Source organism: Lasioglossum baleicum, chromosome 15 (assembly GCF_051020765.1).
Source record: "Lasioglossum baleicum chromosome 15, iyLasBale1, whole genome shotgun sequence".
Classification (NCBI taxonomy): Eukaryota; Metazoa; Arthropoda; class Insecta; order Hymenoptera; family Halictidae; genus Lasioglossum; species Lasioglossum baleicum.
Window position 1 is genome coordinate 12,222,367 of NC_134943.1, and position 13,465 is coordinate 12,235,831.

Genomic DNA, 13,465 nt, shown 5'->3' on the forward strand with positions numbered 1-13,465 from the left:
GACGAATGGCATAAAGTAATTTTTTCCCATGAAAAGAACGTTCAGACCAGTAAAGTATTGGCATGATCTGCAATGATCTGCATCAAAAGATTCAAATTCCTAATTTTTACATTTTCACGTTAGGCGGCGCTTGAATGCGAAAATACCGCATCTTGACTGATCTTGATATCCAAGTATATATGGTCTAAAATTTAAAATGGGCAATTTTTAGTTGTTACAGAAACGTAAGAAAATACAGAAAATAGAAAGACATACGCCTGAAGCAATTGTATAGTGAATATACGAGCATTGAATAACAATGTTTGTCACTTCGCGTGCCATTCGAGCTCTCTATGTGAGTTATTTATTGTCATTTTTGTAAAATTGTGTATCGTAACTTATACTGTCATAACCTCTTCATTACTCTTACATAACTTTTAATTCAAACATATTTATTCTAATATTTTTTAATATTAACTTTAGTTGTATATAATAAAGTTGCGTAATTCTATTATTTTATATCATGTCGGAAAGTATTAAAAAAGTATATTAAAACGTATGCGAATATACGAAATGTCAAACAATCAAATACCTTGTAGAAACGCATTGCTAGTATTTACTTATGTTTATGAATGATATAAATAGATTATTAACTGAAATGACGCATAATTTTATTACCGTTTGTGTTTATGTTTATTAAATAAAAAAACTATTTCATGATGAACGAAATATTAATCAATTTGCACAAGTTAGAAAGAATGGAATGATTTTCATATCAATTTGCGTGAACTGTAACAAATTGTAGCATAACATATCTTTAACCTTCGCAAGGTAATGTGGGGTCTCGGAAACCCCAGCTTCAGATTTTTGAAAAGAATTTTTATATGAATGAAATTAAATCTGTTTGTTTACTTTTTATCCTGTGTTACTCTTTATCCCAAATTAATTAACAAATTAATTAAAAACGAGGCTATTTATGAAATTCATGCCTCGCAAGAGTTAACTATAACACAATATCATTTCTAAATTATATTAATACGATGCTTTGTCTTGTATTCGAATTAATAATATATTTTATTTATACAGAATTGTAAACATGCGAGAGGGTTACAGACTTCAACCGTCCGTTCGTCGGATCAATTATTTGTTGTAGGTATTCTTATTTATAACTTGTATTACACGTCGATCATATATCCATATCACCTTCATTCTAGCATAGAGACAGCGAAGAGGACAATCCAAAGATACCATTCGAATTTAATGAAGCAAATAAAAAACGTATCGAGGCCCTTATGAAAATCTACCCAGAAGGCCATAAACGTGGTGCAATGATACCTCTGCTAGACTTAGCTCAACGCCAGCACGGATGGCTACCTATTTCTGCTATGCACAAAGTCGCAGAAATATTGAATCTGCCTCATATGAGGGTCTACGAAGTAGCTACATTTTATACTATGTTCAATAGGCGACCAATGGGGAAATATCATGTTCAAATCTGTACATGTACACCGTGTTGGTTACGAGATTCTGATTCTATTCTAAATGCTGTAATTAAAGCTACAAATTGTAAAGTTGGAGAGATGTCTGCAGATAAACTGTTTACAGTGTCCGAGGTTGAATGTCTCGGAGCTTGCGCTAATGCACCAATGTTCCAAGTTAATGATGACTATTATGTAAGTATAACTTTATATAAAGAATTGAAAATATTTCTTGAAAACAAAGTTTGTATATCAATGGATAAACATTGTAAACAAATAATGTTCCTTATAGGAGGATTTAACTGCAGAAAGTGCTACCGCTATAATAGATGCATTAAAGAAGGGTGAAAGACCACCTCCAGGTCCACAAAATTCAACTAGATTTGCTGCGGATCCTGCGGGAGGATTAACATCATTAACATCCCCACCACCTGAAGCTGGTTTCGGTGTTAGATCCGACCTGTAACGTTTTTCTTACAAAGTTAGTTTGTTGTATAATCTGTAAGTGATGAAAGAATAATTAAGTATTTAAATAGACCGTGTAGCAATAATTAAGCAACATAACGTTTAATTTATTGCTCCGTATAAATATTTTTTTTAATGTATTACTTGTTTTTATCCTATGTTGAAGTTTTGCCCTCTTTTATTAATAAATACAGAGTAAATAAATGAGTAGATAAATGTTCTACTTCGTTGAAAGGGATGATTTCAGGGGTTGTTCTAAAAAATTATTACAGCAGTATTTTTAGTAAAAAATTAAATGGCGAGGTGGTCAAAGGATGCTTGTTGACATTGTTGGCAAAAGGAGTTGGTATAGACATTAACACTAAACCTACCGATCATCAAAAGTGACTGATGTGTATCTTCTATTCTCTATTCTATATAATAAAAATGAAATGCTGTTCGTTGATCACGACATCACGGGAGAACGGCTGCACCGATTTGGCTAATTTCTTTTTTTAAATGTTCGTTGTAGTCCGAATCAGGTTTTTAGATTTTAAAAAATTGGAAAAGTATCACGGAAAAATGGAAAATTCGGGAAAAACTAAAAGTGCTTTTAGAATCATATTTCAATACAACAAAAAAACAAACGTCGTAGCTTTTAATCAATATTTCAATAGAACGTCGCAGCTTTTAATCAATATTTCAATAGAAATTTACATTATCGATTTATTCGATCAATTTCGATTTATTTCGTTACGTACGCAAATGTCTAGCTACAACAACCCTACTCGCGGAGCGCGCGAAGCGAGCGAGCAACAACTCCACAACAACTCCCCTCTAAGCAGGGTCTCCACTGCTAGTACGTTCGTACTAGATCTAGTACCTTTTATAGTGTTCTACAATTGCTTTCTACCTCTTCTGGCGAAATGCGTGCATTTTCCCCACGCAAAAAAGGCTAAAAGATGATGCAGGAAAATCCTACAAGTTACAAAATATTCACAAATACACATGTTATCCATTCATTTTTCAGAATCAAATCATACCAATTTTTTAAAATTCTGCGGGGTGCTCAAGGTACCCCATTTTATCGAGAATCTTACTTTACTGAGACCTGAAATCGTCGCCCCATATCGCAGCACTGAATCTGATTCGTTGACATTATCACTTCGACCAATAGCAAAATTATGTATGATTACAAACAATCAGATCCACTTTCTTTCTTAGCCTTTTTCTCATTTATGTATATAAATACATGATAGATTCGAAATAGATTGTAAACATGAAAGTGTATCAAAGGTTCAAGCAAGATTTGACACGAATTTCGCTTCTGGTATTTCTACTCTATAGCGGACCCTAAATACACGGTCAATCAGGTCAGGAATGACAGTCTGATTGAACAGTCAGACAGTCAATCCTTACTTCAATCACGAAGGAATATTTCCAAATATCTGGAAATCCGTCAGTCCATTTCATCAGTCCGTCAGTATTAATCTTTCACGATCAATCCGAATGTCAATCTTCGACGTGACTGTCATTCCGATTGACCGTGTAGGGTCCGCTTATGTTTCGACCATGTTTCGACTGTGATTTCGATTGAAACGACTCTGACACTCATGTGCATTCATGTTTTGTGCGTATGTAGATCAGATGTAGATCATGTAGATACAGTGAGTGACACAACGCACAACATTTGCCAAAGATCAGAATGGCAATAGAAATAGAAATACGCACGCGTAACACACGTGGTTACTGTCATATGATGATAATGTTCCCTGCGCTGTCCGATCGTCACAGTCTTACATCCGCGGAATATTCCAAAAAAAAACATTAAATAAAAAAAATACAATCACTTAGTAAATAGTAAGAATCCTTCTTCTATTACGTAAAAGTATATACAATCAAAACAATTAAACATTATCTTTCGTTATATATTTCAGATTTCACGTTTTGCGCACAACTGATTATAATCTACTATTGTATTTAGTCTATTTAATAAATAGGTGTGATAGCGATTCCGGATTCTGAAATCATGTCTCAAAGATCAAATTCCGTAGACATTCTTGACTTACAAGATACATATACACCGACTGGGATACCTTTAAGAGGGATCTACAAACGGTAAATAACTTTTATTAATATCTAACCTAATGACCATTATATCTCTTAATATAAATGATATTAGTAAGATACCGGATCTCTATATGCAAAATATAAATTGTCTGCATCATTTGCATGTGACTAGATCTATATAGATACATGCTTAATTCTTACTTTAATTATTTTTATAAGCTGGAAACACTAGATTAGCATTATTACATCATTGTAACTATTTCATAACTATTTCACTGTTTTAAAAGGCACCTTACATACTCATTGTTCCCATAAATGCATAAAATCCGCTGTTTGGATATTAGTCATGATTAGACTGCAGATTTTTATGCAAAATAAAGATATTCATTTCATCCCTTAATGACTTAGTTACATTAAAAATATTAGGTTGTTGTATATGAAATGTTCAATTTTACAATGCGACTCTTATAAAACGTTTCGATCAAGAAATGGTGTTATAGTCTATAGGTTTATTACAATGAAACTTTTTTATGCAACAACCTAATAACGTGATGATATTCTTAAATTTTTCTAATCCTTTACTGTGTTTTACATTTCACCCAACTAATTTCTTCATAAATGCATAAACATCCGCAAGTCTAATCATGATAAGCTTCCACATTCATTGTATATGAATTTTATCGATGACCTATTTTCTATCACAATTATGATTATTTATTACAGAAGTTTCGCTTACATAACAATCAAAGATAGATTGCCAGTAATTTTGACTAAAATAGTTGATACCTTAAGTCGCAACAAAGAAGATATTGCAAACCTATATGGCGAGGTATTAGGTGTAAGTTAGATCTGCCTGTGGCTTGAAATTGTTTATTTAAATTAATCTAATATTTTAAATGATGTGTTTATTTAGAATGTGTCGGAAGAAATTAAACAGATCATAGGATTTATTAGTAAATTAAAGAATGAAATAGTTACTAATAAAACTTTAAAGCCTCTACAAACGCTACCTAATGCAACAAATAACGATGCCGACGAGTGGAATAAATATCTGATCAAACGTACCGAGATAGAAGGAACCACACCTACATGGTTTAATACGCTTTGGTTATATTGTGAATGTTATATGTACCGAACCCTTGCACAAGAGTTTGCTCTTACGTATGTTTTAAACATTTCTGTGTAATCATTTTGTGTATAAGTTAGATAGATATAAATATATAATAAAGTATATATTTATTTTCAGAAAGTATTTACACAATTATGATGTTTTTCAAGAACAGAAGCAAAGCGCTTTTACCGGCTCGTTAGTTAGTATAGAAACTCTTTGCGCTTATACGTTGAACTATACAAAAAGAGCAGAGTCCTTATCATTGGTTGAAACGAAGCAAGAATTGTTCAAGTTTCTTCAATTAAATCTTTGGGGCAATAAGTATGCATAATTTTCAACATTTCTTTGCAAAATTCTATCAGAAAGCTTGCAATGAATTTTTTTTTGTAGATGTGATTTATCGCTTAGTGCCGGAGCAGAAGTTAGCCAAAGCAATAACCCCATAGAAGTTCTGAAATCATTGCAAACAGACATTCTTGTCGACTGCTCAGAATTAGTTTGGAATTTATTACAGAGAAAGAAAACTAATAACACATGTATTGTAGATATGGTACTGGATAATGCAGGATATGAATTCTTTACTGATTTATGTTTAGCAATATTTTTGATGGTTAGTAAACTGGCTGTACAAATAAGATTCTATGTAAAACGATATCCATGGTACGTAAGCGATACAACCAAAAATGATTTCCACTGGACTTTGGAGTATATGAGTAATTCATCGAATGAAGATTTGAAACAATTTGCTGAACTAGCAAACAATTATTTGAAGACCAACACATGGACCGTAGAGGTACGCACAGCATATTTTCTTCTATACACATAATTAAGTGAACTATATGTATACAGTGTGTCTGTATACATATAGTTCAAAAAAAGTAAACAGACGCCGCGCCGGAACAGCCTTTCGTTGCCACGGAGTGTGCAAGAATACGGAAATTCATAACGATATTCATAAAAATTTTGAACGTTTCGAAACTGTTCGACCAATATTCGAGTATACTTGCAAGTACTATTTACGTTTACCACAGTACTTGTAAAGGGTTCGAAACTGTCTGGCAAAGGTTCGAGTATACTTGGGAGTACCATTTTTTTTTTTTCGAAGTACATACTTATAGAGAGTTCGAATTCCATCAATCAAGGTTCGAACCTGTTTGCGAGGTACTTGATCCCATCCCTACTGTTAACTAGGAAGGTTAAAAAAGAAACTTTTTTACGCAGAATTTTGTGCCTATCCGAGTTCGATCAAAAATATTAGGCATTCTATTTAAAAAAAACTGAAGCTGACCTTCATATCTTGATAAAAAATCGAAGTAACAAAAATCAGATTGCAGCACTGTATGTCTCCCTAGGAACCATGCAACATTTGTTTGAACATTTTTTTTGTACAACAAACAACTTAAATATGTACGAGTTATTTGAGATCATCATATATTACGAGACTCACCCTGTATACATTATATGATATTTAATATGAAATATAATCGGTGTATGTGTTTATTAGGAAGAATCCTATTGGACAGGACCACATGATTTTGCTGAGATGAGAGAGCATGATAAAGAATTGTATGCAAAATTATCAAAAGCTGAATTGATAATATTCAAAGGGGATCTAAATTATAGAAAATTAGTTGGCGATATAAATTGGGCCTATACCGAAACATTTACTGAAGCATTAAGAGGATTCCAACCGTCACACATACTTAGTTTGAGGACAGTGAAATCAGATGTGTGCGTTGGTCTACAACCAGGCATAGCGGATGAACTTTTTAAAAAAGATGAAAGTTGGATGTTCACGGGTCAATATGGGCTAATTCAAACAACCATGGCTGGATCTTGCCAATGCTCTGATATGTGCACCACGTTAAAGTCCTTAAAAATGGAAGAACAGAGAAAATATAGCAATGTATAAATTTTTATGCTATTGCATATATTTTGTGTACATATGTACTCTATCTGATTTTGTGCCTGTATTTCAGTTATTATGTGTTCAGTGTATGTGATTTAACTGTACATACATATATTTATACAATATCGCAAGTACAACTCTGTACAAGTTATCTTCGTACTTTATATAATTATTAAAATACTTTCTACTTTAAATAATTAACGGTTACCTATCAAATCTTCCCAGTTATTTACTATAATGTGATTCTAATTCTAGAGAAATAATTACAAAAATTAAATTAATACTTGTTGCAAATGTATAAAACTACAAATTTTCAATATTCAAATATGTATAATAATGTGACTATACAAGCTGTACACTTTTTATAATCCTAATAAGTTTTCTGAAGTGGGTGATTTCATTGTAAATACAGTACTACTGTACACACAGATATATGAAAGATATAAATAAAATTTTATTAGTAAAATTTAAATTTCTTGTTCATGGCTAATAATTAGAATATATCCTGCTTCCCCAATGACTTATTTGTTTTATATTTAATGAAAACAAGAATATGTGTCAGTATTTAAAACTATTTGTAAACAGGTAATCTATGCTAGCCGTTGCGAATAACATATTTATTATCATATTTTTATTATATTGTGGTTCAAAACCAAATAATTGTTATGGGAATGAAAATTTCATATTTTTCATTTGTTTCAGTTTTACTTCTGTACAATATACATTACATTTTTTTCATTAAAATATGTTAAAAAGTTATAATCCGTAGTTACGCATAAATATACAAATGTATAGCTGACATTTTAATTCATTAATAATGTAGATATACAAAAAAAAAGAAATCAAATTATTTAATGTGTAGGATTTATTTGAAAAAGAATTGATTTTTATTAGTGTACCCATAATACCACATTGATATTGTAATTTCATCAAATTTGTTGAACACAATTTACTAAAAATTAATGTGCTGATGTCTGTGCATTATATTGGTGTATCACATATTTTTCAAAAAAATATATACATATACATTTTTAGAAATGCATTATCGAAATGATATATTTTTAGAAAATTAGGAAAACAAACATAAAATACTAGCTATACTTTAAGATATAACTTGTTTCGAATCAATCACATCTAATTGAATTTATATATAGCACCTTCTCCAAACCGAGGACAATCTTACCAAGTGGCAGTAGAGCTCCTATGAAACTAAAAATTATCAAACTCAATATGCATGCATCAATATGTAATTTGCACATACGAAAGAAATTTGCACCAATGGAAGCATTATCTACTGACTGTAACGTTGATACAATAAGCGCTAAGATTGCTAGTATAATATTCTTTTAATATGCTTGTCCAGCAAGCTTAGTTGCCTAGAACAACTTCGTAGTGTTTGTTTTTTTATTTGTAAGCAAACATTTCAATAATGTGCAAGTATAAAATTATCGTGTTTATTAACTATTTATCATAATACAAGAAATGTAACAATAACTAATACTTTCTAAACCTCTTCTGGTTTTATATTACTTTAAATGTAGTATATATATATAATATTTCAGTATTGCTATATGAGAGTATAAAGAAATAACAATAGCTATAATACTAAGGCAGCAATAATAAAGGACTTTAAAATTCCTATTTCTTTATCTTTGTTTATTACTGTTAAATTATATGTGTGTGTGTTGTATATATATAGAGACAAAAATAAATTTATCATTTTCTGAAACAGAATTACTTAAAAACAAGAGATAATTTTATATATTATACAAACTTATGTAAAAATTCCCTCAACATTATGAATAATTCATTACATAAAATATCTTCATGTTATTGGACATCAGTATTTTTAATGAATACAAGGTGGCCCAAGAAATATGTAATCACACAAAGATATATTTTAAGATTAAGTTGTTATTTCAATTTAAGAAGTACTATGCTAGTAGGTTAATTAAATTAATAACGGAAATATTATTCCTAAAAATATAGAATTTTCAGCTACTTTACTATCAGTTAACAATTGAAATATGTATAGAATTTTTCAAAGGTTTTCGATTTGGATATTATAAATTGTACGAATATATAAATGATAATTGAAACGCGACAAAATTCTCGAAAATTCCATATTAGAATCAATGTTGGTTACTTTAAAAAGTTTGAAAATCCAGAATAAACCTTTTGCTATGAAAGTAAGAAGATTTCAGAAATATAATTTTGTAAATTAAATACACAGAAATGCCACTGTTAAATAAATTAAAAAGAATATTACGAATAATTATATATTATATATGTATAAACTCCAAAATGTGATAAGCAATCGCATCAATAATAATTTTGTTTTAAAAGATATACTTATGTTATACTGAAAATTATATATCAAATTTTGTATTTTGTATAAGGACATACGATCTTCCACAACTGTAAAGACTGAAAATAATATAAAACAGTTCTTGATTACTCTACATACACGCGAGAATTTTGCAGAAGTGACGTATGTTAGAGTGATATTTACTTACATGTCTTCAATATATGAAAAGAAAAAGAACACTTATTCCTGGAAAATTCAAGTTTACGTATAACCGATGCTTTATGTTGTCCTCATAGAGCGATTCTCGATTTATAATAATCAAATCCCCAGTTTGCATTTTTCTACTCACATATCACATCTTATAATGTACATGATAAATTAATAACAGAAAACATTAAAAACATATCTGCACGTCGCAAATAGTAAAAAACAGAACGTGTGAAACGCCGATATTTTTTACTAAATGAAAATATTATTCCCACAGTATATGTATATATTTGGTTATCGATCTTGCGACAAATTAAGAAAGATTTAATTGGGTAACGAAAACGATAATTCTAGATCATGTTTTTTTTTTTAACATCTGAGTACTTTACTGCCACCTAGCGATGCTACAATGTAATATTTTCATAAAAAATAGTTTTAGAAGGAAAGGCTATCGTAATCGAATTTGGTACAAAGGGGACACTTAAAGAAATCGTAGAAATTCATCGCCACTGTCACAATTGTGCAAAAAATTACTTTCATCGCTTTAACATTCAGACAACTAGCAGGAATGTGGCACTTAATTTGACATTACATGATAGCCACATAAATACTGTGTCTATAAACTTATTTGCAGTTCATGTGCAGACACAATAGATATACTGAGAAGGTATGAGACAGAACTCGGCACAGTGCAATCTTTCGTTTCTTAACTGACATGGCACTAACCCACACACAACGTACTCATTCACTCTTTAAATTTTGTTACTTTTGAAATATTTAAATATGAACATTCATATTTTTCAGCTATCAAATGTATTAAATAACAATAATGGAAAATGACTAATACTCTAAATCTGCTTCATACAGTCGGGTTCAAGGTATTTGGTCTGAATTGTATGATCATTAACAATGATTGTAGGATATTACATTTCAGATTGCAACGCAAAATTTTATGCAAAAATTTATAATCCCAAGTATTCACGCTAGTACCCAATGTTTGCTTTATACACATGTAGTTCGTAAAAGATCTGTTACTTAGTGAATGCAGCGAATACAGCCCATAGGACTGGATTGGCATTAGGTTTAGCAGCTTCCGCTTCGAAATCAAGATCTAATAATGTTCGTACCCGTCGCATTGCTATTTCATAATCATCATCAGAAAGTGGTGCAAATGCATTTTCTAGTACATCGGCTGCATGAGCTAAAATTACTAAAGCTAATATCCGCCTATCCATCCGACCAGCATCGTTAACCCAACGATTTAATACAGCTTCTTGAATCTGTGAAATAATAATATTGTCTTACAGTATGACCTAAATAATAATCGACAAATGTGAAATGATACAAATAAAAAACCTCAAAACCCACTGAACATAAGTAATCTTATCATTACACCCACACGTACACACAAGATAAGATATTATTTTTACAAATTGAAACGCAACCAACGAATGTGAAATATATTATAATTAGACAACAGACCTTTATGCAAAATAGAAATTTTCTAACCAGATTGCAACAAACAGGAGTGAAATAGAAATTTATTTTCTTTCTTAATATATGTAATAGTAATACTCTTAATGTTGTTACTGTTTTAAATTACACCTACTCATTTTTGTCATAAGTGCATAAAATCCACTGTCTAATTATAATATAATAATATACATCAGTACATATATGTATATATACCTTTTTTACAAGACGAAATTTGGCAAGGATATCGGTAAGAGGATGTGTTGTCATATCGAACAATAAGAAATTTTGTTTCTCCGTTGTTAAAACTCCTTTCTCTACAAGATTTTTCGCTAATCTTTCTCTAACGTTTTTTAGCTGGTATCTTAATTTGAGTGGGTTCCATGTTTCTCCTAAAGGAATTGAAAATTATATTAAAAATTTGCTCTAACTCACTAAGCATCGCTTACTAACTATGCCTTGCAGTTAACCACTCCTTGCCGTATCATTTTCTTTACAGTTACAGCCATTGAACGTCTTTATCCCGAAAAATGTCGTAGAAGAGAAAATCTTAATTATTGATTACTAGACTGCTGATATCTTTATGCATTTACAGTTTATAAAAGTTTTTAAAAAAGGCTGGAGTATCGAGTTCGATAGAATTTAGTACGATTTTGATTTGCTTTGGACCTACAAATGTTATTAATAGAGTCTGGGTTTCATGCATTTGTGATAAAAGATTGGTGGGAGCAATTTAAAACAGTTTAAAACACAAAGATTAAATGACTTTAGGAATATTAATATATTAATTTCATTACATTAAAATTATGAGTGAAAAATATAAGTTTATATTTAGCTACTGTGTCTTGCTATTAATGCACAAACTTTTTATTTTTGCATAAAGATCCAGAGTTTAGTTAGTACCAATGAAAATAGAATTTTATTTGTTACGACTTTCTTAAGATTTGCCTAGAAAAATGGCACAAACGTCCGCAGTCTATCGATTAGAAACCAATCAAATTTTATTTCAGTTGAAAAGAAAGGCGTAACATTCGTATTTGTCAGACTTTGTTCGAAATTTCTTCACGACGAACTTGGGCTGGTTAAAATACGGCAAGGGGGTTAATGCGTATACTGACCGCTAAGATATTCTATCCAACTAGGAACAGTTTCGGGTGGGTCAGTTTCTTTTAAATGTTTCAATGCTTCGTCTAGCAAAACATCTCCTGTCGGTGCGTCGTTCTTTAACAGTAGTTTCCTCACCAAAAGACCCTTTTTACGCATACCAGCTTTTTCCAATTCCACACGACCGCGAAATCCAAGTTCTGCCAAGATACAACCACGTAATCCAGAACTTATACAATCGTTCCAGAACGAAGTGTAACCCTGTAAAAGAATGCGTGCTTCAGACTTGGGTATACATGGCCTGTCCGGAAAGTATCCAACCTTTGCTTACAGTACCATCCGTAAGTATTTGACCACCTTCAGTTTATCGAAAATATACAAAATATATTTAAAATAAGGCATCCCAATGTAACTTTTGCCACAGTATTTCTTTTATACACTCGTATAAAAGTAATAATTAATAATACAGATAATATTCAACATCAATTACCATGAATAACAAGATAATAAGAAAAATTGAATGAAAACTGATATCGAGCGAACATACTTATGTATGGTGGTTCCAAGTGTCTCTCCGCTCTATCTGTTTATTATTTCCAGGAAGAAACATTAAAAAATCTTGTTGCTAGATTGCCTCGAATTGTAAACGCCTCTGTTGCCCAGCGAGGTAGATATATTGAATAACTTTCATCTATTTACTATTTCACATTATTTTATAAATTTTTCAGGGAAGCATCTTTACAATGTTAATAATTGCAAATTAAGAATATTAGAACCCGCCAAAATGACTAAATATACCTATTTAGTTGTTAAGGAGTGTTTCCGTAAGTGGGAGGTTCACTGGAAGAAAGTTGTGGCATCTAACGGACAATACTTTGAAGGGGACAACATTGATATCAACCAGGAATAATACTTCCACCCGCTACAGCACAAGGTTGGATACTTTTCAGCCAGGATATGTAAAGTTGCTCGCTCGCTCTACAGAATGCGACGTTGCAGCAGTTCACGCCGTAGACTCGTAGAGCAATAAATGTCAACAAACCTCCTTGTCCTTGAGGCCAAGCAGCAAGACTTCTTCCATCAACGTCAAACGTGTCTCTTTATCGGAATCGTCATCGATCGTGGGATTTGAATTAAGATCTTTTTGCGTAGATGAATCTGTATCACCGCCATGGCCAGATAACTTGTCATTTTGGCCAATATCATTTGAACCATCCTGACCTAGACTACTGCTACTACTGCTGTTAACTACACGTCGTCGTTGTACCAACCCGTCACTGCGATTCATTATTCGACGAAGCTGTGCTGCTTCTTTTGCGATTACGTCCGCGTGTCAAATACGCCACCGTGTCGCCTTCACTCTCTCGTTGATTAGGCGTTGT

General features: G+C 31.7%; 3 protein-coding genes across 4 annotated transcripts; 2 read left to right on the forward strand and 1 right to left on the reverse strand.

Moving 5' to 3' along the window:
* Positions 1-159: 159 nt before the first annotated feature.
* Nd-24 (NADH dehydrogenase ubiquinone) lies at positions 160-2,142 on the forward strand. The gene is made up of 4 exons (XM_076439622.1): positions 160-334; positions 1,066-1,128; positions 1,194-1,652; positions 1,750-2,142. The coding sequence occupies exons 1-4, from the start codon at positions 299-301 to the stop codon at positions 1,921-1,923; spliced, it is 732 nt and encodes a 243-aa protein (XP_076295737.1). The 5' UTR covers positions 160-298; the 3' UTR covers positions 1,924-2,142.
* Sau (Golgi phosphoprotein 3 homolog sauron) lies at positions 1,194-13,371 on the reverse strand. Its single transcript, XM_076439621.1, has 4 exons — positions 13,126-13,371; positions 12,098-12,344; positions 11,196-11,371; positions 1,194-10,786 (listed from the first exon to the last, which is right to left on the reverse strand). Exons 1-4 carry the CDS (start codon positions 13,369-13,371, stop codon positions 10,538-10,540), a joined length of 918 nt encoding a protein of 305 aa, XP_076295736.1. The 3' UTR covers positions 1,194-10,537.
* LOC143216504 (damage-control phosphatase ARMT1) lies at positions 3,215-10,475 on the forward strand. Of its 2 annotated transcripts, XM_076439619.1 has the most exons (8): positions 3,215-3,231; positions 3,544-3,761; positions 3,839-4,019; positions 4,695-4,809; positions 4,885-5,132; positions 5,218-5,403; positions 5,473-5,875; positions 6,587-10,475. In XM_076439619.1, exons 3-8 carry the CDS (start codon positions 3,931-3,933, stop codon positions 6,992-6,994), a joined length of 1,449 nt encoding a protein of 482 aa, XP_076295734.1. In that variant the 5' UTR covers positions 3,215-3,231; positions 3,544-3,761; positions 3,839-3,930; the 3' UTR covers positions 6,995-10,475. The 2 variants fall into 2 exon arrangements, with proteins under 2 accessions (XP_076295734.1, XP_076295735.1); XM_076439620.1 differs by lacking the exon at positions 3,215-3,231 and having other exon boundaries at positions 3,265-3,761; positions 4,695-4,800.
* Positions 13,372-13,465: the final 94 nt, after the last annotated feature.

Excerpts from the sequence above, each read along its gene's own strand:
- Nd-24 (XM_076439622.1), top strand. The coding sequence starts at position 299 with ATGTTTGTCACTTCGCGTGCCATTCGAGCTCTCTAT. Across the intron at positions 335-1,065 it reads GTGCCATTCGAGCTCTCTAT|AATTGTAAACATGCGAGAGG; the intron begins GTGAGTTATTTA and ends TTATTTATACAG. Across the intron at positions 1,129-1,193 it reads CGTCGGATCAATTATTTGTT|CATAGAGACAGCGAAGAGGA; the intron begins GTAGGTATTCTT and ends CCTTCATTCTAG.
- Sau (XM_076439621.1), bottom strand. The coding sequence starts at position 13,371 with ATGAATCGCAGTGACGGGTTGGTACAACGACGACGTGTAGTTAACAGC. Across the intron at positions 12,345-13,125 it reads TTGGCCTCAAGGACAAGGAG|GGTTACACTTCGTTCTGGAA; the intron begins GTTTGTTGACAT and ends ATTCTTTTACAG. Across the intron at positions 10,787-11,195 it reads AATTTCGTCTTGTAAAAAAG|ATTCAAGAAGCTGTATTAAA; the intron begins GTATATATACAT and ends ATTATTTCACAG.
- LOC143216504 (XM_076439619.1), top strand. The coding sequence starts at position 3,931 with ATGTCTCAAAGATCAAATTCCGTAGACATTCTTGACTTACAAGATACA. Across the intron at positions 4,810-4,884 it reads TATATGGCGAGGTATTAGGT|AATGTGTCGGAAGAAATTAA; the intron begins GTAAGTTAGATC and ends GTGTTTATTTAG. Across the intron at positions 5,133-5,217 it reads GCACAAGAGTTTGCTCTTAC|AAAGTATTTACACAATTATG; the intron begins GTATGTTTTAAA and ends ATTTATTTTCAG.